A 23071-nucleotide genomic window follows, 5' to 3' on the forward strand; every position below is an offset into this window, starting at 1 on the left:
AGGGAGGTTTCATCACACTTTGGTTCTGCTAAGAAATCTATGGCTGAGTCAGGAACATGTGCTACAGAACAAATGGCAAATGTGTCCCCGAGGAGGTTTCTAAGGGGGTGTGGCCACAGCCTGAGACACACTTCTGCAGTGCTAGGATTGTTTGGACACAGAAAAAGCTTTAAGAGTATTCCTATCCTCCCTGCAACTTCCTTCCCCTGTCACGCAGCTCCAAGTTAAAAAAGAGAAAAAGAAAAAGGTCCCTTAAATGGATACTTAGAGTGTCCTTCCCTGGTCCTGAAGATGGGAAGACACGTGAACCTTCCCTGAAACACCTGCAGAGAGGCGGAAGCAATGGCGGCTGCCTTCCTGTGCACGCAGCCGGCCCAGGCCCTGGGGGTTGGCCGGGAACAGCACAGCGGGCCAGCAAAAGTGCGTGAAAAGTATGCTTGCTTCCTCGCAGGTCATTTAGGAAGTGAAAATGGCACAGGAAAGGGAAAACAACTGTTTCTAAGGAAAGACTTCAGGTTCCCAACTCTGGGATACTGAGTGCCAGTCCCAAATCCTGAGGTTTCTGATTGACCCTCCCAAAGCTGGAGGTACGAAAACCACCCCCCCAAACAGTCACTGTCCACCCCCAGGAGCCCGACCCACCTGGGCACTGGGAGCGACCCGACCAGCGCACCCCAAGCATTAGGAAGCTTTCCTGATGTGGCCCTGTTTCAGTCTCTTATCTCAGACCCAGGTGACCAAGACCGTAGTGGGAAATTACCATGAGGCCCCCTGCCCTCAGTCACAACGGACCTTCCAAGCCTGTCCCATGATTTGAATGACAGGTGGACTGCTGTTCACTTTAGGTAGCTCCCTGTGTTCAGCCCCAAGCTCGGAGAGCGTCTGGAAGGGAGCCTCACTGAGTTCCTGAGAGACTTCACGCCCATCCCTGAGAGTGAAGTGTTTAACCTCACTCGCCTTCTGCACATCCTCACCCCTGGAATACAGACAGGGATAAGCTCTGCCTAATCCCTTTACTCAGAAATCCTGTCTGGCTTACAGGAAGAACTTGATGATGATGACGGTCTGCTTGTACTTAAGTGTTTGCGTCAACACTACGTTTTCTGAGCCCAGCCGCTGCTGGGGGCAATCCCTTCCCATGGCCCCATGTTCTGCTCACACAAGCAGATACAGCCACGAGAAGAGGGAAACGAGAGAGGCGCTGCTCTGGTAGGTCTGAGGAAATCCTACAGAAGGCTTTTCTGAGCTAAAATATGTTTCTATCCCCCCTTTAGGCAACAGAGAATACGCTGCAATCACAAACACCTCTCCACCAGCTGGCCTTGCTGCATCCCAGGGCTGGGCTCTGAGCGACACTAAAGCCCTTTGTGAAGGAAGACCACGGCTGCTACAGCTGTTGGCTCCTGGTCACTTTCAGGGTCCAGGACAAAGGTCTGACGCCACACTTTGGGACAGGAGTCAACATGCCAAATTAGGCGACTTTGCTTTCTAAACCCAATTTCGTGTTTGCCCATCGAAGCTGCAGTGGCCCTCTCCCTGCCCCTCCCCCGTGGCTGGCACGCACCCGGACTGCAACCTCCTCCTCACCCACCGTGTCCTTTGAGTGCTACACTCTGGGGGGGGAGGTCACTGCTATACCCTAAGAGCTCTCAGTTTAAAAAAATATATATATAAAAATCAAAACAAAGTCTTCCTTTTATTCTCCTCCTTGCTCTACTCCCTCCTGACCGTTCCCACCTGAAGGAGAATCCAGCTGCCTATGACCAGCCACAGGTCCAGTTTCCAAGAAAGAGGGTAAAATCAGCTTTCCGCGGCGCTCTGCTCCGGGCCGTGTGCTCTGTGGTGTCACTGTCAGGAGGTGCCAACTTCTCTCGCTCATCAACAGGACTCTCAATAAATTAAATGTCTTCTTTGATGGGGCCAGCCTCAAAGGTGCCGTCACACGGCGCCTTCCCAGTCGCCCTGGGGCTCCACCAAGCCGTTGGTCACCTTCTTGACTTTCTTCATATTCTCCATCACGCCTGATGTCGTCACACTGAGCAGGAAAAAAAAAAAGGAAGAGCGTGTCAGTAGGCTACCCTTCCCACAGCACCACCCTCAGAGTGGCGAAGGGCGCTGGCTCTGGAACCAGACAGAACGGGGTTCAAATTCCGACCTGCTCCTGGCTAGCTGTGTAACCTTGGCCAAGTCAGCTGATCTCTCCATGCTTTGGTGTAATAAATAATTCCCACTTCCCAGAACCATCATGAGGGAAAAATGAGATTCTCTAAAGCGTCCAATCAATACATATGGGCGGTTACTATTACAATCAACACTAATCTCTTGGCATGGCCTCTGTGAATTTTTATGTTGCATATACAGACTCTAGTTATGATTAGGAGATCAATGCCAATAATTCAATTCACATTCTGAAAAGAAAGGTAATCTACTATATACATTTACAATAACCAGCCACAATGGAGTATTTCTTTCTTTTTCTTTTAGAGACAGAGAGAGAGAGGGACAGATAGGAACGGAGAGAGATGAGAAGCATCAATCATCAGTTTTTCGTTGCGACACCTTAGTTGTTCATTGATTGCTTTCTCATATGTGCCTTGACCGTGGGCCTTCAGTAGACCGAGTAACCCCTTGCTCGAGCCAGTGACCTTGAATCCAAGCTGGTGAGCTTCGCTCAAACCAGATGAGCCTGTGCTCAAGTTGGCAACCTCAGGGTCTCGAACCTGGGTCCTCCGCATCCCAGTCCAACGCTCTATCCACTGTGCCACCACCTGGTTAGGCAACACAATGGAGAATTTCTAAGTCATGGAACAGAACAATAGGTGTGGAGGAACCATCTGGGCCCAGCTTCCTTGCCCACTAGAGATGGAGAACTGGCTGTTCTCTGCAAATCTAGGCCCTGGTCCCTGCAGGCTGGGCCAGGCTACACAGCCATATTCTCTGTTGGTCCCTAGCACTCAGGAGGTGCCACAGAGCCCTTCACTGAATATGTGGCTCAAAAATGGAAGCCCGCCGGCCACTCCAGAGTGGAGTGCCGCAGGCCCTGAGTGGTGGGCCTATGAGGATGTCGTGTCTAGAAGAACAAGGTGGCTCCACAGAGACATCAGCACAGAGACTGAGCTCCACCTGGAAGGATTCTTAGGTCAGTGAAACCACTCTGTGTGATAGCGTTATGGTGGATACGCACCATCACATATCTGTCCAAACCCACAGAAAGTACAGCAAGAACGAACCCTATGTAAACTAAGGACTCTGGTCATAATGATAGCCAATCAGGCTCATCAACTGTAACAAATGTACAACTCTGGAGGGGGATGTGGGTAATGGGAGAGGCTGGGCATGTGTGGGGGCCAGGTTCATATGGGAACTCTCAGTATTATCTGCTTAACTTTTCTGTGAACCTAAAACTGCTCTAAATAGTCTGTTAAGAACAAACACACCTGCCTGAATGGTGGTGGCACAGTGGACAGAGCATCAACCTAGAAGCCTGAGGTCCCAGGTTTGAAATCCCAAGGTCACCAGCTTGAGCATATGGCATTGCCAGCTTGAGTGTGGGATCACTGATATGAGCCCAAGGCCACTGGCCTGAGCCCAAGGCCATGGCCTGAGCAAGGGGCTACTGGTTTCTGGTTTGTTGGAGCACCCCTGTCACCCCCATCAAGGCAGGTATGAGAAGCAATCAATGAACAACTAAGATGCTACAACTACAAGTTGATGCTTCTCATCTCTCTCCCTGTCTCTCTCTCATGCTAACACACACACACACACCCGGCCCAGCATCACCCAAGTATTCTAGAAAACAATGGGCACCTATGTCCGCATCACAGACCAACAACGTCCTGGTCAGTGAAATAATTCAATCAATCAACTCAACAGACTCCCTCCAAGGACCATACCTATCCACCCCCAACTCCCCAGTCCTGTCAGGAGCCACAGAGACTCAGGGCCCAACACGTGGTAGAGCCAGTCCGTCCCATGGGGCCTAGTGGCAAATCAGTGATCTTGCATATGGTGAGGAAGGAAAGTTTGTATTTCCTTTTTCCCTTCCACCTGCCACCATGTTGCTGCTGTGACCAAGCTCAAAGCCACCCAGCCCTCCCTGAGCTGGGACTTTTCTCAAACAAGAGTCCCTCAAACTTGTAGGTTGGCTGTATGCTGGACAAAGTTTAAAAAGGCGTACTGCCGGGATGTGGTCCCTGTGGGTGAGGAGTCCCTGTGGACGTCGTGCAAACGTGGCCCCAGACAGCGGAAATGAAGAACCAGCACGCCCGGCAGCTGGGGCACACACCGGCCTGGTCCCCTCAGCGAGAGATCGCTCTTTCCCCAGAGGGAATCCAAGCACCAGGCCGCTTCTCCAGCTGGGACACGGGAGGTTGTGTGGCTGTCGCACCAAGAAAAGCCTAGCCTGTGAGTCTCGGCACGCAACACCTCCACTCTACACACGTGCTGGGGTCGGAGAAGTAAAGCCACCTGAAGTCCTCCAGAAACACTGCTGGTGACAGCCAACTGCTCCACGGCTGTACCTTGTTAAGGGGACAAGAAGTTCAATCCGTGCGACCACTCAGAGCAGACCACATTCACCGTGACTGGGCACAGCCTGGACAGTGTGTTTGGGTAAAACACTTGCTACCTTTCTTTCCCTAAGAGAAGGTTCCCTTCCAGACGTTGGACTCATTGAGAAAACATCGTCCACGCCTTGGTGCCTGGTGCCAGGACAAAGGGACAAAACTGGCCAGGTGCTCTGTGGGACGGAACCCCAAACACAAGCACTCAGACCGACAGGACTGGCAAACAGTGGGTCTGCTGGTGGCCAGGGGAGATTACCTCCACTGCTGGTAACTGGGTAAATGGCCGTGCCAGCAATGCCACTAGGGATGCAGGGGACAGGCAAGCTTGGGATGATGGGGGCAGGTGGGTCAGGGCCATAAACTGGCGTAGGAGACTGGGGAGTGGTCAGAGTGGATGGTCCAGGCAGCCTGGGTGTGAGCGAGCATTCGAGCGCAAAGAGGGAGAATGCAAGTCCCCGAGGCCGGTGGAGGAAGGAGTGCCCAGCACTGGGGATGCCACCGGCAGAGCAGGCAATGACGAGGTGAAGGATGTGACCTGGAGCGGGAGCTGCTTGAGTGACTGAAGCGTGTCAGACCAATGGCAGTGATGCTGGCTGGGTGCCGCACCCCTCCCGGCAGACCTCTGGGAAGGGCAGCCGCTCCAGCTGCTGCTGAGGGTGACAGCACATCCCCTGGCAGCTCAGACACAGCAGCAGCGAGACAGAGGGAAGGAGCTCGGCCCAACGCCCTGCAGCCTCCTAGGCAGGGACCTCACAGTTCTGCAAGCACTTCCCAGCACGTCCTTGTTTGTGTGCCAACACTGAAGGGGGACAACAGCTGAAGAGCCACCATTTGCACCACAGGAAACAGTTCTCAAGGCCCCATGCGGCTGGAAAGGTGCTCTGCAAGCTGCAGTGAGTCCCAAGCGGGATTTCCAGCCTGAGCTCCCACTCTGGGGACGCCAGCACGGTCTCCCGGACCTGCCCAGGCCGCAGCCACCACCACTCACTTCACCGATGGGGACAGGGAGGCCTCTGCTCACGCCTTCTCTGCCAGACTGGCTGCTTGGTGGCCAGGCTGGTGTTGTGCGTCCCCCAGGGCCCCAGTGCACACCCTAACCATGGCACTGTCAGCCAGTCCCACAGTTCCCAGAAGGCAGGCTTCTGTTCCGGCCGGAGCTCCACAACTGCCCCAAGGGCACACAGCCAGGCTGGCCTCCAGCTGCCAGGCCCAGCACTCATTCCAGCAGCAGTTGTCCTGCCTCCAGTGCCTGCCTGGGGGAGCAGCACTTCTCTGAGCCAGGATGGCCACTCCTGACTTCCAGAGGGCACCAGCGTCAAGGCCCAGCAGCTCGGGAGCTGGTGCGAGGCCGGGGCACCCGTACTAAACCAGGCAGACGTGCCCCCTGTGGGGTCAGTACAGGGCAGTCTGTGGAGGACAGACAGGAGAGTGGGGCAGGGAGAGCTAGCTGACAGAGATGGAGAGAGCACGTGGGCCTGGGCTGCCTCCTACATGTCCACAGCGCCCACTCTTTCCCTGGCAGAGTCCCAGGCCTTGGTGCTTGCACCCTGAAGGGCCTAATGCACACAGGAAAGATGAGAACGGGGCTTCAGACACCCACTGCTCCCGCTGCCACACAGCTCAGTCACAGGTGGCTTGGGCCTATGTGGTCCAGGGACAATCTATTTCTTTAACAAGCTAAACCAGAGACTATAACTGAACTAAAGGTTGTTTTCTGGACTGGAACTGCGGCGTGGCCTGGTTCAGAGGCAGCCCCACTCGTGTTCGATCCCCCAGCGCCCACGATTGGGGCTGACCGCTCAGACGAACTCAGGAAGTAGTCGAGGTGGCTGGCAACCTTGAGGAAGGCATTCTGGAGCGAAAACCCCAGAGACAAGTTCTGGTCCTGAAGCCACACCAAACAGCCCTTCCCACCGTCACTTCTCAGACGAAAGAAAGAATTCAGATCACCCAGGTGCACAGCACACAAGGCAGTTCTGAGTCTGAGCGCTGAGCTCACAGCCAACACTTTTTATAGGCTGAGTTTTTTATGACAAATTCTGTTACCAAAATTGGTCCAAAGGGAGATGTTGAAAGAAAGAGAAGAAGAAAGACTCCCTCCCCAAATGCACAGCACGCCCTCAGCTCGGCTTCAGAGAAAGCAGGGGAGGGCAGGTGCGAGAAACTTCCCAGACTCTCCGGGTGGGAGCGCTGGCGGAAGACACATCAGGAAGACAGCGGATCTGTTGTGGGAGGTGAGGTATAAGGGACGTCTTTCCACAAAGAGGCGCTTTATCTGTGACAGGATCAGACTAGCTCCCCGCCCCCGCAGTGTGGATGGCGAGAACTCAGGACATTCCAGGAAACCCGGCCGGGTGGGCTCTGCTTGCCGCTGGCTGGGGGCAGCAGCAGAGGACGTAAGGGGCGCCTCCCGGGAACAGCACTTCGGCGTGGGAGAGGGAGCTGACAGCCGGACACGCGGCAGCCCTGAGGAGCTGCGAGGAGCCTCTGCACTCACCCGCAGCTGAACACGAGGCGGCTGGCAGCTGGAGCCCCTGCCCCAGGCCTGCTCGGCCCTGTCACACCTTAGAAATTCACAGAACTTTCAAACAGCAGAGTTCTTAGCCAAAGAGAAACTCCAGAACAATTTCCTTGCCAATTTAAAGGCACTTGACCTTAAGCTACGCCTAAACTTCTTTTCATTGGCTAGTGTCCCCAGGAGTGCCGCCAGCCTTCACCTGGCCTGCCCGTCCCTCTGGCTGCCACAGAAGTGGCCGTCCTGCCACTGAAGAGAACCCACAGGCTATCACAGGATGGCTCCCACCGAGCCACTAGAAACTGCACTCAGAGCACTTGGTCTGGAGCAGGGGTGCAAACTAAGGCAGCTCAAGACATTCCAAACTTCCCCAAAGCTTGCTAGAATAAAGAACTCACTGTCTAGTCCCACAGGACGGGTGCTGTCCACTCCCTCACCTTCCCTCCTGACTTAACCACCACAGACCCTCCTGCTAAAATGGTTACCACTACCGTCAAGTATTGTCAGAGAGAAACAAAATCCAAAACAAACTTTTGCCACAAGACAATACCTTCCCAACGCACCCCCAACCCCCAGATGCAAAGGCTGTCGGAAAGGGTGTGGGGACGGGAACTTCTTCATGATCGAGCGAATGCCAACTGGTACAGGTATTTTGGAGCATTCAGAAGATGCCGCAACCCAGCCTTCAGCTTCTAGCTGCCTGCCCCAGAGGAACCCTGCTGTGCCGTTCAGGGAGCAAGCCAGAGGCCTCCAGCTGGGTCATAAATTCACCAGATCTTAGTTACTTCCTGATGCTGCTGCCTATCAGACTGGCTCCCATCTGTGCCTCTTCAAACCAGTCACTTGCTCAGATTCTGCGACTCCCAGAAAAGGCACCTCCTGCTTCCCCTCCACTGTCTATAAAAAGGTATTTCTTCCTCTGCACAGGGAGGGGTTTGGAGCCCAACAGTGGGATCTGCCTTCCGCTTCTTGCTCGCACATGGAGCTGAGCACTGAGGGCTGTCCCATGCCGCCTGACCGCCTGACCGCCGGCAGAGCCCAGCATGGGCCCAGGCGCAGCCTTTGAATTGGGGAAATCAAAAGGCCGCCCTCTCCGGAGGCCATGCTCTTGAAACTGAGCCTCAGGCTAATCATCAAACGACAACTGACCTGGCCCATCAGAGCTCACCAGTTAACAAGCCGACGTTCTTAATCACTATTCACTTCTCCTGAAAATGACTGCCTTTTCCCAGAAAATAGGACCCTAGAGTGCCTTACCCTGTGACTCAGAGAAGCCGTTTTACTGCTCAGATTTAGGTCAGGTTATGTGCTAGCTGTGAAGAGCCACCGAGTTATCTGATGATCAAGGACAGCTGACCATACCGAGCACACTGAACAGATGCCTCGGAAAACCACATTTTCAGACACAGGCTCCCAATGGCAGGGGACCCACAGGAGAGGGCTTGTCAGTCCTCAGTGGTTTAGAGCAGGCCCAGTACACTACAGGAGCAGTGTCCGTTCTCCCCCTCTGGAGCAACATGCGGAGAGGTGCTCAGTTCCTACGGTCTGCTCTTAGCTTGGTAGAAGAGCAAGGAGAGGAAAGAAAGGAGAGTTCTTACACAGATTCCATTTCCAAGTCATCATCTTCCTGAGAAAGCTGTAGGTAGGGGTTATCTGAAGCGGGGCGGAACTTGTACCCAGTGAGAACGAAGAACACCAGCGTGGCCATTTCATCCAGGAGCTGCAAAGTCAAAACACCCCAAACAAAGGGATAAGCAACACTGCTCTTCTAAAAGCAACGGAACTAAATAAACCAGCTGACACCCCCCCACACACACTATCTGAAGCCTCAGCCGGAACATTCTGCCCAGAGGTGACACTTAAGACTTCCTGCTTTAATTGGAGTCTTCACTATCTTTTAGGAGTCATTACATATCCACACTTCCTACAGTGCCTAAGGCATCAAATGAGTACTTCAAAAAAAAGTCTCAGGCCCTGGCTGGTTGGCTCAGTGGATATAGTGTCACCCCAGGGTATGGGTGTCTTGGGTTCGATTCCTAGTCAGGGCACACAGGAAAAGCGACCATCTACTTCTATCCCCTGTCCCTTTCCCCCTCCTGCAGCCAGTGGCTCAATTGGTTTGAGCATAGGTCTTGGGCACTGAGGATAGCTCAGCTGGTCTGAGTGTCAGCCTCAGGCACTAAAAAGAGCTCAGCTGAGTCTAGCATTGGTCCTAGATGGGGGTTGCCTGGTAGACCCTGTTCTGGGCACATGTAGGAGTTTGTCTCACTATCTCTGCTCCTCTCACTTAAAAGAATATTTTTTTTTTAAAGAAAGAAAGAAAAAAAATCTCCAAACCATTTGATGGCTTGCCCTAACAGTTAAACTAGTCCTAGCATACTGGAAAGACAGTTATAACTGAAATAAAAATAATAAGCAAAGAAGAAGGAAAGTATGGATTCTAAGCTGCTCTGAGCTCTACAACTGATGGAGAAGACTCAACTCATTTGGGTTTTAATTATACAAAGTAAACCTTCTATCTCTCCCTGAGGCTTTGCTCTGCAAAGACTTTTTAAACTGAACACTAAAATCAGTAACGCAATTATTTCCAGATTTCTCACGTAAGCCAGCAGCTTTCCCGGAGAGATAATCTTAACAGCAGACCAGAGACAGAGGTCTTCCTGGCCACTGCCAGATACACTGTAACCACCGTAAGTCCCAGCCTCAGACTGCATCCTCAGACAGACAGCTCTGGCCATGCCCCGTGAGCAGCATACCTGGTAGAGCCACTTCCACTGGAACGGAACAGCAAATTTGAGGAAAAATGCTATGATTCTGGTGAAGTATATATAACATACAATCTGCATGAAGAGGAAAGAAACAAGGAACAAAATCAACAGAGAAATTTGGCACCATTTTTTCCAACAATTTGCTTTTAAATAACCACAAAACAGAGAACAGAATGACCTGAAGGAAATTATTTGACACTTATAGTGCTGATAATAAATTTGGCAGAGAGGTGACTACTCTGCTAGTTATACTGAAGAGTTTCTAGGTGACCACACTATTGGTAAAGCCACACCCATGGGAGGAAAAACATTCCAGTATGGGTGCCTGACTCCTCAGTAACCTCTCCCTTGCCGTATCTACTTATATAACCCAGTGGTTTCAATCCCCAAAGGGTAGTATTTCTTATTCCCAGGCTTAGATGAATGTTCTCCAACAGTAATAGCAAAATAAAGCCCCACAGGGAAAATGCTGACTTTCAGTCTCTTTAGCAGATGGTCCACACAGAGGAAGTACCAATAACACAAAGTCCTCTAGCAAGGGCGGATGTGCTGAGGATCCTGGCCACTCGAGTGTGCCCGCTCACTGGGACTGTGCCCAGGTAGCCAGACTTACGACTTACAGGGGGGAAAATATGTCCAAGACAATCGATGCCAAACCCCCAGGTGGAGGATGACTCAGAAGTATTCAGGGGTCAGGAAGCAAACTCTAGAAGACCATAATAACCCAAGAAATTACGTTCCTAATAATTTATAGTAAGTCCTGCCTTAGCACTAATGCTAGTATGAACTTTCCATGTTCATCCCAGTCCTGCCTTTAGGCGTGACCCCATTCTTACACTGAACTGTTAACAGTGATTACCGAGGAGGGGGTAAGATGATCACGGTCATAAAGGATCTATAATTCTGGATTTTAAAAATATCAAGGAGGTATTGCTTTTCTGAGTATGTAAAGCCAAATTTAGAACTAAACTTTAAAAAGCAGCAACTCAGACATTTAATTCCCCATATCCAAGGACACATCTGGTCTCGTGGGGTGGAACCCACAAAGCCCCGAGGAGCACCCGTCTCGTCTCGGGCTTGCACCGATCCTTTGGAAGCCCACTTGGTCTACTCCTTATTTATAGACTTAGGATTATTTTACTCACCAAGACGTAATAATGTCTGAAAAGTTTCAACTTTGCTAAGTTAATAGCAGCTAAAGAGAAGAAAGAACAAAATAAAGGCACGTTAACTTTCCTCATTTTGAAAGCATGGAGCACTCAGGCACCCTCCCACCAAGGGGCCAGTCTACCCCATGAGCTCTGCCCAGGGCACATCTGCATTTCTGGAACTGCAACCCCGCTGCAGGGTCTCCCTCAACCACCAGGAAGAGTCAGAGAGTCGTGGGGGCAGCCGGCTGGGCTTCCAGCTCCACTGCGCAGGCAAACCCACACATCTCTCCAGTGCTGGGTCAGAGCTTCCCACTGGCCGCGCTGGGCGTACCGAGACCACAGAAACCAGCAGTCACTTCAGATCAGGACCCCCCTGCCCCTCAACACCACATGAAACATTTCGGCTCTGCCACTGTGACGGACAGAGCCACCCCCCTCAGCAGGACCCATCTCAGGGGATCCCCGAGTCCCATCTGCAGGAAATTTCCACTAGTGCAGGGTGGAAATTCAATTAACATGGGTGCATCTTGCAAATTTAAATTTCACTTAGATTTTCACTAAGTGCCTTATAACAAGCTCTTCAAATACAACCTCCTTGGCTTTGTCTTACTTTCGTGACTGCTCAAGGTCAGGGAGCCAGGATGGCTAACTTCCTGCCCCGGCCCATGCCATGAAATATTGATGACCACAGAGGGGAGCCTGGCTCCCTCCCCAATTAGCAACCCTTTCATTCACTATAAACCTTCCTGCAGGGGGCAAATTAATTTTGCTTAATAGCATTCAATTACTGGTTCCATTTAAGAACGGGCCTATGGGTGGTGGATATTCAAATTTCCTCTTCCTCCCCCCTCTCCCTCATTATTTGGGGGGGGGGGGGGGTCGTGCTTAGAATTCCAAAAGAAATTCCTTGAATCCCAAAGAATCTTCAAGGTGATTATCAACTAACAGTATCTGTGAGAATCTCTCTTGAGAAGCCAAATGCATGGATGAGGAGACGATCAGAAAATCTCTCTGGAAAATTCTAACGACCCAGAGGAACAGGCTATCATATCCACATTAGACAGCAATGGACTCGCATCCGCATGCAACAGCTGAAGCTCAAGTAGACACATTGGCGAAGGCTCTCTTATCTAGCAATCTTTCTGGTTGTCTTGTGACTCTTTAAACTTCAATCTCTGGTTCTCAGCCATTTTTCATTCATTGACTCTGGGCCAGGCTCTGGGATGCAGCAGTGACCATGGCAGCTGTGGCCTTGTCCCAGGAGTGGCTGCCACTCCTCAGCAGTCACCAAACCCGAAGCTGCTGTGCATTCAATATACTAAGTGTGCACAGAGTACCTGGTGAGCGTGTGACATGAAGCGGCAGCCCCCTCGTCTGAGGGATGGAAGCGGATTCGCTGAGGACGCGGTGTTAAAAGGGAAGTCGCGGATAACTACGTTTCCATGGATTTCAAGCCTCACTCATTTGTAGGAACGAGTGTTCCCTTTGTTTCTGTGTGCAGTCTCCTGCAGCAGCGGTCAGTGCGACAGCCGCTCCTCCCACGCTCTGCCCACACAGCCAGCCAGCCTCCGGGAACGCGGCCCTCTCCAACGAGCAAGATGGCTCTTGAATAGGAACACGGAGTTCTCCTCCTTGTGAAGAACTGAGATAGAACAGCACCAGTGACTACACCATTTAGATAACAAAAATGCTGTCTCTTCTGAACTTTGCTTGCTGAAATACATCCTGACAAGTAAAACTCCTGCCCTTGAAGGTTCGTTCACCAACCCATCAGCCCGACAGAGCGGCGGCATGCTTTTCCTCTGGGATTTCAAGGTGCCATGAGGGGAGATGCACGGCCACACGTGAGGAGCACTTCCACTGGGGCACAGGGTGGAAGAGAGGGTTCCCAAAGGAGGTGGCGCCTAAGCAGAGGCTCAGGAGGGAGCAAGAGTGGTGAGACCAAGCGAGTGGATGCCTGGGAAGAGGAGGTGCAAAGGTTCCGACATGAGCCAGTGTCACGCACCAGGGATGAGAGCAGCTCAGTGAGCTGGACCTGGCTGGTCACGGAGAGGCCAGGAGAGGCTAGGGGGCGGGGCGGGGCTGGCAGAAAGGTCTGATGCTGAGTCAGCTGGCCTCCTTGTTGACACCAAGGGCTCCCAAGAGCCTGGGAAGGGTCTGCAGCAGGGCAGTGCCTCGATCACATCTACGTTTAGAACACTCTCTCTGGAGAAAGGATGGAGAACCAAAGTAAAAGCCCAACTGAGGTCTAAAGCCTTGGATCTGTGGAGGTCCTGCTAAGAGGTGGCAAGGTATTTCTCAGTGCACAGGGCAGTGAGCAAGGCTGACCCCCTGGCTGGTTGGCTGAGGGAGCAGAAGGAGATGGTGTTGCAGCTGAGGACCAGAGAGAACTCTAGAGCAGGGGTCCCCAAACTACGGCCCGCGGGCCACACGCGGCCCCCTGAGGCCATTTATCCGGCCCCCACCGCACTTCCGGAAGGGGCACTTCTTTCATTGGTGGTCAGTGAGAGGAGCATAGTTCCCATTGAAATACTGGTCAGTTGGTTGATTTAAATTTACTTGTTCTTTATTTTAAATATTGTATTTGTTCCCGTTTTGGTTTTTTTTTACTTTAAAATAAGATCTGTGCAGTGTGCATAGGGATTTGTTCATAGTTTTTTTTATAGTCTGGCCCTCCAATGGTCTGAGGGACAGTGAACTGGCCCCCTATGTAAAAAGTTTGGGGACCCCTGCTCTAGAGAAAGCTGATTGGTTCCCTCCCTGTCTGGAAACGAAAGCAAAGGGGGGGGGGGTTGACTGATAGGTAACAGAGGGGTTTGGACAATACAGGCAGTCAGAGAGAGGGAGCGGAAGCTGCTGTCCAAACAGCTGCCTGGTGTCGCACACATCACCACTGTAAGACTGCAGTGAGGCAGGCCATCAACTTCTCTAGCAGTGACCTGCACCCCCTCACCCAGGCCCCATTAAGAATCAGTGTGGGCACCAACATCATGCCATCTCAGGACTGTGCCAGGACGACAAACACCCTTGGGCACAACCAGTGCAGTCTTTATGAGAGGCAGCCACAACACACCAAGCTAAGGCTGTTTCCCAAACCCACCAGGCATGACAGACATGTCCAGTCACATGCAACACATCTGTTTACGAGGTTGTTGGCCATGGGATCAGGTTTCCGGATCTTATACAGGTGTTCCAGTCACAGCAGAGACAGCAAAGGTGGGGAGGAAGCTTACTTATGGCATTAAGAAACAGGAATGGTGCATGACCAGGAGGTGGCGCAGTGCATAGAGCATCGGGCTGGGACACAGAGAACCCAGGTTCGATACCCCAAGGTTGCCAGCTTGAGCATGGGCTCCTGATTTGAGCATAGTTCACCAGCTTGACCCCAAGGTCGCTGGCTTGAGCAAGGGGTCACTCAGTCTGCTGTAGCCCCCCAGTCAAGGCACATATGAGAAACCAGTCAGTGAACAACTAAGGTGCCACAATGAAGAACTGATGCTTCTCATCTCTCTCCCTTCCTGTCTGTCCCTCTCTCTGTCTCTGTCACAAAAAAAGAAAGAAAGAAACAGGAGTGGGTAACAGTGCAGGCCCTGCACACCTGAACATCTGGGTTCAAATTCCAACTCTGCTGCTTCCTGGCTGTGTGGCCTAGGCGAATCTCCTAACTCTCGGAGTCTCAGTTTCTTCATCTGTAAAACAAGAATAATACCTACCCTCTGGGACTGTTGGGCCTGGTTACAGTATCGGGGTTACATTAGGATTATGTTGTATTAACCAAATACAAATGTGGCATGTACTGTGCTACAGCGGCTGCCACCTCTGGCAGAAATCCAGACTCTAGTAAGTGAACTGGGACAGCAGTGACCTGGGGACTGCTGGACGCGGGGCTGTCATAGGCACATGATGGATGAGTCAGCCTGCTGCACCAGGTCTGCCACTCTGGGACGGGGGACTTCACCAGCGGAACGCAATGAGCAGTGATGCAACAGGAAGCAGCCCAGAGTCCCAAGCCTCCTCATTTTCTTCCAAAAAAGCTTCCCCTGGAGCTGGGAGCACTGACAGCTTGCTGTTCACTGGGCCACGGCAGGGCTGGGCCACGGGGAGACCAGGCTCGCCATGTCTGGGCTGGTTATTTCTGACCCCACCACAAGGAACATCAAATATGGTAAAAGAATGAGCATGGTGAGAGGAAAAATGCCTCGGACAGGAGCCAGGAGACCTGAATTCCAGTCCCTGCACCATTATAGCTCAGGGTGGTGGAGCCTGGCTGGCCACTTCCTTCTCAGGGCACTGGCCTGCTCATTCGGAAGGGAGTTTCTTTATGGCAATGGTTCTTAACTGGGGCAAGCACCAGCTCACCCAGAGCTTCATTGGGCACGGATGCCCAGGGAGCCCGCTCATCTTATGGAATCAGGCCCAGCTAGAAGGATTCTGAAAACCCTCCCAGGAAATGGGGAAGGAGGGATTGGGGGCATGGAGGGAGAGGCCACTCCCTCTATGGCCAAAACTCTGGATCTTGGCAAGTGCTTTTTACTGATGAGAACGAAACAAGCGCTCACTGAGGAAGTGCCCAGCCCTCTCAAATGCTTAACAACTCAGCACTCTCTCCGACCCAGCACGAAACAGCAAGCGCACCCATCAGAGGGGGTGCTGCCCTTCCCTGGACTTCCTTCCACCTTTCCTCTCAAGCCAAAGCATGGCCAAGCAGGCTGGCGAGAAGACAGACCACTGTCCCTCCCCAGCACACCTCCCTGGTGGTCCTGGAGTCACGACAGTGAGAACAGCGCTGATCTTCACATCCATCCGTGCTAACCATGTGCCAGGCACTGGGCTGGTCACCGTCCCCAGTCTACCTCGTGTAATCCTCACGACACCGCTGTGAGGGAGGGCATTATCATCACTACCCCCAGGTGACGGGCTCAGGCCTGGAGAAGTTTAGCAAATTACCAAGGTCACGTAACTTATAAGTGCAGAAGCCAGTACTCAAACCAAAGTCCAACTCCCTCCAAGGACTAAGCTCTCAATGCCTCCACTTTGTGCTAATAGAAAGGCAATTCACGGCTTTGTAATCCACTGGCCGCCAGGGAGACGTGATCATGGCTCCAAACGCCAGGCACTGCCCCGGAGCTACCCACAATCCATCTTGAGGAGTTAATCCTACATGATTTATGGCACACACAGAGCAAAGGCCCAGAGCAGCCACTTAAAGGGTAAAAAATTTCCAAAACAATCCCTCCCTGGTGTAAAGAAAGCCTCAACGCTGAAAAACATCCCTACCTACCTATCACCCCTCTCTCCGGCTGGCTCCCCGCTGCGCTGCAGAGGGGCTTTTGAGTCAAACACAGAAGTGAAAGGACACGATGATGGCAGAGCCGAGTGGCACTGGCGGCTCTGACTCTCTCAGCCTCAGCACTTCCCAGTCCGCCGGGGGACAGGGCCGCTCCTCCCAGTCCGGGCAGCACCGGCCTGACAGCGGACCACATGGTCCGAGAGTGTCCGCTCTGGGGCGGGATCAGCTGACGAGGTGCCGTCTGGCCCCCACCAAGAGGACAGCCCACTAATCAATCTCACAGAGACGTTATCCAGAGCAAGTATGAAAAATAAGGACTATGTAAAGAATAAAATTTCTTGATTTTCAATCCAATGTACATTTAAAACAACGACCCAAGAGTGGTCTGAAGTCATAAAACTGAACCGGTAAGGACTGAGCAATCTCATTATAAGAGAAACATCTTAAATAAATAATAAAGAGGCACAAACAGCCCCAGAGAGCGGCTGACACCAGTGCGGAAGACTGAGAGCTCTGTGGTCGGGTCGAGGTGCTTCTGCCTCTGCCCTCTCTCCCAGTCTGGAACCCACCACAGGCCCTGCTGCGGAAGGGCCCTCGGGGCGCACGCTCACATGCTTGATGACACAGTCTGGTCCATAGCAGGCATCAATGTCATTAGGAGAGTCCGAACTCCCTGGATACTGCAGTCATCAGCCGAGAAGAGCTGGTTTCAACAGTGTCCCAGGACTCACAGGGAGCAAACGCATGCCAACACCAGCAGGCACAGGAACCAGGCTCTGGCCTGGGACGGGCATGCTAACCCAGACTGCAAACCAGGCCCTGGCCCGGGCCGGGCATGCTAACACCAGCAGGCACAGGAACCAGGCCCTGGCCCGGGACGGGCATGCTAACACCAGCAGGCATAGGAACCAGGCCCTGGCCCGGGCCGGGCATGCTAACACCAGCAGGCACAGGAACCAGGCCCTGGCCCGGGCCGGGCATGCTAACACCAGCAGGCATAGGAACCAGGCCCTGACCCGGGACGGGCATGCTAACACCAGCAGGCACAGGAACCAGGCCCTGGCCCGGGACGGGCATGCTAACACCAGCAGGCATAGGAACCAGGCCCTGGCCCGGGACGGGCATGCTAACCCAGACTGCAAACCAGGCCCTGGCCCGGGCCGGGCATGCTAACACCAGCAGGCACAGGAACCAGGCCCTGGCCCGGGACGGGCATGCTAACCCAGACTGCAAACCAGGCCCTGGCCCGGGACGGGCATGCTAACACCAGCAGGCACAGGAATCAGGCCCTGACCCGGGATGGGCATGCTAACACCAGCAGGCATAGGAACCAGGCCCTGGCCCGGGACGGGCATGCTAACCCAGATTGCAAACCAGGCCCTGGCCCGGGCCGGGCATGCTAACACCAGCAGGCACAGGAACCAGGCCCTGACCCGGGACGGGCATGCTAACCCAGACTGCTAACCAGGCCCTGGCCCAGGACGGGCATGCTAACCCAGACTGCTGACCAGGCCCTGACCCGGGACGGGCATGCTAACCCAGACTGCTAACCAGGCCCTGGCCCAGGACGGGCATGCTAACCCAGACTGCTGACCAGGCCCACTGGGTGGCTGAGGCCCCCAAGGGAGTTAGCTCCTGACGTCCTAAAAGTCTAATAAAAGGCTGGCAATGAGTCCACGCCGAGGTTGCTCCTCAGGCAGGGGAAGTGGGAGGCCTCTCTGCTGTGGGGTGTCTGTTTTAGTGACTCAGGGTGGTATCTCTGGTTGTTTCAAAATGTTGATCAGAGGCTACGATTAGGTTGATGACAATAAAGAAATTCTGAGTGACCCGCTGAGGGAATGTATTGACAAGAGGTTTTTGGTGATTAAAGTAAAAATTTTTTAAAATCACTTTATTAAGCCAGTCTAATAAAATATACTTTTTCTCATTCTCCCTTGATAGTCCCTTTAGCTGTGGTTTTTACCCTTTCCATGGTCACAGACTTCTTTTTATTTATTTACTTTTTTTGAGAGGGGGGGGGAAGGGAGAGAGAGGGTAAGAAACATCAACTCATAGTCGCTTTCACTCCAGTTCACTGAACTTCTCGCACGTGCCTTGACAGGGGCTGAGCCAGCGTCACCTTGCTCAGGCCAGCAACCTTTGGGCTCAAGCTGGCGAGCTTGGGGATTATGTGGACAATTCCCCAGCTCAAGCCAGCGCGATCCCACACTGACAAGCCCATGCTCAGAGCCACTGACCTCAATTGAGGTTTCAAACCAGAACCTCCACGTTCCGGGTCAACGCTTTGTCCACTGTGCCACCACAGGTCAGGCAGGTCATAGACTTCTCTGCAAATTTGTTAGAAGCCACCTACCCCCTGCCAGGTAAATGCAGGCATGCTCAGAGCCTCGCCCACAGTTTCTGGTGCGCACCGTCCCATGGAAGAGTTCACGAAAGCCCTGTGAACCACCTCTGCAACAGAGCGCTCTCGCTGTGTGGCTTTAAACTTCAGGGACAGGAATGCACTTACCAGCCTTTGCTCACTACATGGGGACAAAAGGACGAAAATGCTGAGGGACCAGATAAAGGGAATCTTACTTCCTCTGCCTCTTCTTCCCTTCTACTGTCATGAGGCTCCCACGGGACTTCCCTCAACAGCAGTGCAGACAAGAGCACACGGCAGTTCTGGGGGAGGCATCCTCGCCCAGGCCACACAGTCCTAGAGCCCTCTTCACAGCACATGTGCAGGAGGGAGGCTCCCCTTTCTCCTGGCCTCCTGCTCCCCCTGCAGCTTCTGAGTTAGGGTCTCCAAGTTTAACTCAATAATACCCAGTGCTCAGAGCTCCAGTGGTCTGGGACTCCCTTAGTTTCTCCTTGGAAAGCGAAAATAAAGGTGGGATGAGTCTATAATTATAACCAGGAACTGAGTCCAAAGTTAGGGAAGAAAGTGCTTATAAAATGTCAGGCCCAGGTGGAAATGTATAACCCAGAGCCCTGCTGGTGCACGGAGGTAATACATGTTAAATCTGTCTTGTTAGTTGAAAAAAAGCATATATTTCCACTAGAGTAGAACATTAGCTAAAAGTTCAGAGCAGATAAGGATGCAAAAGCTACTGTCCAATAAAGAACACAGATCTGGACACAAAGTTGGAGTTCAGTAAACACTTAAAAGCAGTAACTTCTGGCCCTGGCCGGTTGGCTCAGCGGTAGAGCGTCAGCCTAGCATGCGGAGGACCCGGGTTCGATTCCCGGCCAGGGCACATAGGAGAAGCGCCCATTTGCTTCTCCACCCCTCCGCCGCGCCTTCCTCTCTGTCTCTCTCTTCCCCTCCCGCAGCCAAGGCTCCATTGGAGCAAAGATGGCCCGGGCGCTGGGGATGGCTCTGTGGCCTCTGCCCCAGGCGCTAGAGTGGCTCTGGTCGCAACATGGCGACACCCAGGAGGGTCGCAACATGGCGATGCCCAGGATGGGCAGAGCATCGCCCCTGGTGGGCTTGCCGGGTGGATCCCGGTCGGGCGCATGCGGGAGTCTGTCTGACTGTCTCTCCCTGTTTCCAGCTTCAGAAAAATGCAAAAAAAAAAAAAAAAAAGGCAGTAACTTCTTGTATCTCCTGTGAACTCTTTAGTTTTCAAAGTGCTCAGTGTAGAGCCAGCAGTCAGCATCAGTACACTGTGTCCACAGCAGCCAGGGGCTGGCAAACCTCTTCTGTGAAGGGCTGGAGGGCAGATGCTGTCGGCTGCGTGGGCTGACATCTCTGCCTAGCTCATCAGTCAGCTCTGGCTCTGCAGCAGAAAACACCCGAGACCACACGCACAGACGGGCACGCTGTCCCAACAAACTGACTTACAGAAACAGGTGAAGGTACTTCTCCCCTTCCTCACAGTGGGTTTCTCATTAGAGCAGTTTATATAAAAACACCCAATAAAACATTTTTTTCAGCCCTGGCCGGTTGGCTCAGCGGTAGAGCGTCGGCCTAGCGCGCGGAGGACCCGGGTTCAATTCCCGGCCAGGGCACACAGGAGAAGCGCCCATTTGCTTCTCCACCCCTCCGCCGAGCTTTCCTCTCTGTCTCTCTCCTCCCCTCCCGCAGCCAAGGCTCCACTGGAGCGGGGATGGCCTGGGCGCTGGGGATGGCTCTGTGGCCTCTGCCTCAGGTGCTAGAGTGGCTCTGGTTGCAACATGGCGACGCCCAGGATGGGCAGAGCATCGCCCCCTGGTGGGCAGAGCTTCGCCCCATGGTGGGCGTGCCAGGTGGATCCCGGTCGGTCGGGCGCATGTGGGAGTCTGTCTGACTGTCTCTCCCTGTTTCCAGCTTCAGAAAAAATGAAAAAAAAAACAAAACACAAAAAAACATTTTTTTCTGGCATGAGTTGCCCAGAAAAAATGGGTATCTGCCAAAACCCAAGTCTGAATAACCATAGTTTGCCATCATTCTTTTAGTTGTTCATTGACTGCTTTCTCATAAGTGCCTTGACCAGGGGGCTCCAGTCAAGCCAGTGACCCCTTGCTCAAGCCGGCAACCCCGCGCTCAAGCTGGCAACCTGGGTCCTCTGCATCCCAGTCCGACACTTGATCAACTGCGCCACCACCTGGTCAGGCCCTTGACTGCCATCATTCTTTTTTTTTTTTCTTAATTTTATTTTATTTTATTTTTTTACAGGGACAGAGAGAGAGAGAGAGAGAGAGGGAGGGAGATAGACAGGGACAGACAGACAGGAACGGAGAGAGATGAGAAGCATTAATTATCAGTTTCTTGCCGCTACACCTTAGTTGTTCATTGATTGCTCTCCCACATGTGCCTTGACTGCGGGCCTTCAGCAGACCAAGCGACCCTCTGCTCGAGCCAGCAACCTTGGGTCCAAGCTGGTGAGCCTTTTGCTCAAGCCAGATGAGCCCGCGCTCAGGTTGGCGACCTTGGGGTCTCGAACCCGGGTCCTCCGCATCCCAGTCCGACGCTCCATCCACTGCACCACCGCTTGGTCAGGCTTACTGCCATCATTCTTTCAAATGCAAATGGTGCCCCAAAAGGAGAGTGGCTGGTTCAGCTCGCAGCTCAGACAACTGCATGTGTGCACCCTCGAGACAACCTCCACACAGTGGGGCCCAGCAGAGTGCTTTCTGCACATTTCCCACTTCGGTGCAAATGTCAACAGCGAGAAAGGCTGACCTGAAGGACCCTCCTGAGAACCGCTGCCCTGACAAACACTCATGGCCACAGCAGCTCAGGGTGCAGCCAGCCCGCTGCTGACACACTTTTGCAGCTCCCTCACATAAAGGCTAAAACGCCTCAGAATACATCCTCTCAATGTTCCTCAGACACGAGAGAAAAAAGAGAACCAGGCACAGAAATAGACTTAAGTGTATGGTGTGTATCCCCGAGCCAGTCTCTGTGATCCGGGAGGTGTCAGCCGGTGACCTGGGAAAGCGCGCGAAGTGGAACCACAGCTAGGTGTGCCTGATGCCTCCTCTCAGAAGACACAGCACAGCACTGACTCTAACGACAGGTCCTGACAGAGGCCGGTGTGTGACAAAAGAGAAAGACACAGCTTAAGAACAGTAGGCAGCCTGACCAGGATGTGGCACAGTGGATAGAGCCTCGGACTGGGACTCGGAGGACCCAGGTTCGAGACCCCGAGGTCGCCAGCTTGAGCGTGGGCTCATCTGGTTTGAACAAGGCTCACCAGCGTGGACCCAAGGTCGCTGGCTCGAGCAAGGGGTTACTCGGTCTGCTGAAGGCCCGTGGTCAAGGCACATATGAGAAAGCAATCAATGAACAACTAAGATGCTGCAACAAAGAAGTGATGCTTTTCATCTCTCTCCCTTCCTATCTGTCCCTATCTCTGTCTCTGTGACAAAACAAAACAAAACAAAAACAGTGGGCAGCTTCATCCCTGATGTTTCCCCGGCTTCAGTGAAAAAGAAGCCAGACACAAAAAGTAAACAAACCCAAGCACACACCCTAAAAGGCGTGTGCAGCCCGGATGCAGGGAGGGCCCCCACACATGGCGTCTCCCCCACCTGCAGTCAGCCAGCCCGGACGGGGCTTACACGGCGTCCTAAGCCCAGGTCAGTGTCAAGGTCATGCAATGAGTCAGTGGAAGAGCGAGCCTAAAAACAAGCTCCGCGCAGCACACTGCCTCCAGAGGCAGGAGAAGACTGCACTGCCCACTGCCTCCAGAGGCAGGAGAAGACTGCACTGCCCACGGTCTTCTCTCCCAGTGCCTCTAGGACAGGTGGGGCCTCAGGAGGAGGGAACTGAGGGCACACGGGGTCAACCACAGCATCAGTGGTCAGTCTTCACGGGCTCGCTCCAGCATCCCTGCACTGCCTGGCTTCTGCCCTGCAGTGGCCAAGCAAGGCCAAGCACTCTGCAGTCACACCCTAGGTCGGCTTCCCAGTACTCAGGGAGGGTGGGGATGGGGTGTGTGCTGCTTCCGTGAGTTCTCTGCAGGGCAGAGCCTTGGGAACAGGCTACTGTTCGGAAAAGTCACAGCATGATCACTTTTCAATACTGAAACATGCATTTGCAGGTTAGCTTCAAGGCACCCATGGCCTAAGCCAACTCAGTGAGTGAACAGGAGTCAAGAAAATACCCCTACTTTCCAGTCTACTCTGTCCCCTTTCAAAGGGTTCACGATATTCGCTGATGAGAAACTGGGTGCTTTCTTAACAGCAGTCATCCCAAGAAGGGTGAATGAGGGCCCCTGAGTGCTTGTATGACTTCCTGTTTTCAGAGTCCCTCTCTGTTGAAGAGGTCCCATGCTGTCACCTGGTGGAACAAATGAGGAACTGCCTCATGTGCC

At 53.1% G+C, this 23071-nt stretch overlaps 1 protein-coding gene across 1 annotated transcript in view; it reads right to left on the bottom strand.

Annotated features, from left to right (window-relative positions):
• Window positions 1-1677: 1677 nt before the first annotated feature.
• GPR107 (G protein-coupled receptor 107) overlaps window positions 1678-23071 on the bottom strand; it is an 83274-nt gene continuing 61880 nt past the window's right edge. Inside the window, exons 15-18 of the mRNA XM_066255972.1 lie at window positions 10994-11043; window positions 9837-9920; window positions 8679-8800; window positions 1678-2035 (exon numbers count right to left, since the gene is read on the bottom strand). Coding sequence (XP_066112069.1) covers window positions 1939-2035; window positions 8679-8800; window positions 9837-9920; window positions 10994-11043 — 353 coding nt within the window. The 3' untranslated portion in view covers window positions 1678-1938. The remainder of the gene's footprint in view (window positions 2036-8678; window positions 8801-9836; window positions 9921-10993; window positions 11044-23071) is intronic.

Source organism: Saccopteryx bilineata, chromosome 2 (genome assembly GCF_036850765.1).
Source record: "Saccopteryx bilineata isolate mSacBil1 chromosome 2, mSacBil1_pri_phased_curated, whole genome shotgun sequence".
Classification (NCBI taxonomy): Eukaryota; Metazoa; Chordata; class Mammalia; order Chiroptera; family Emballonuridae; genus Saccopteryx; species Saccopteryx bilineata.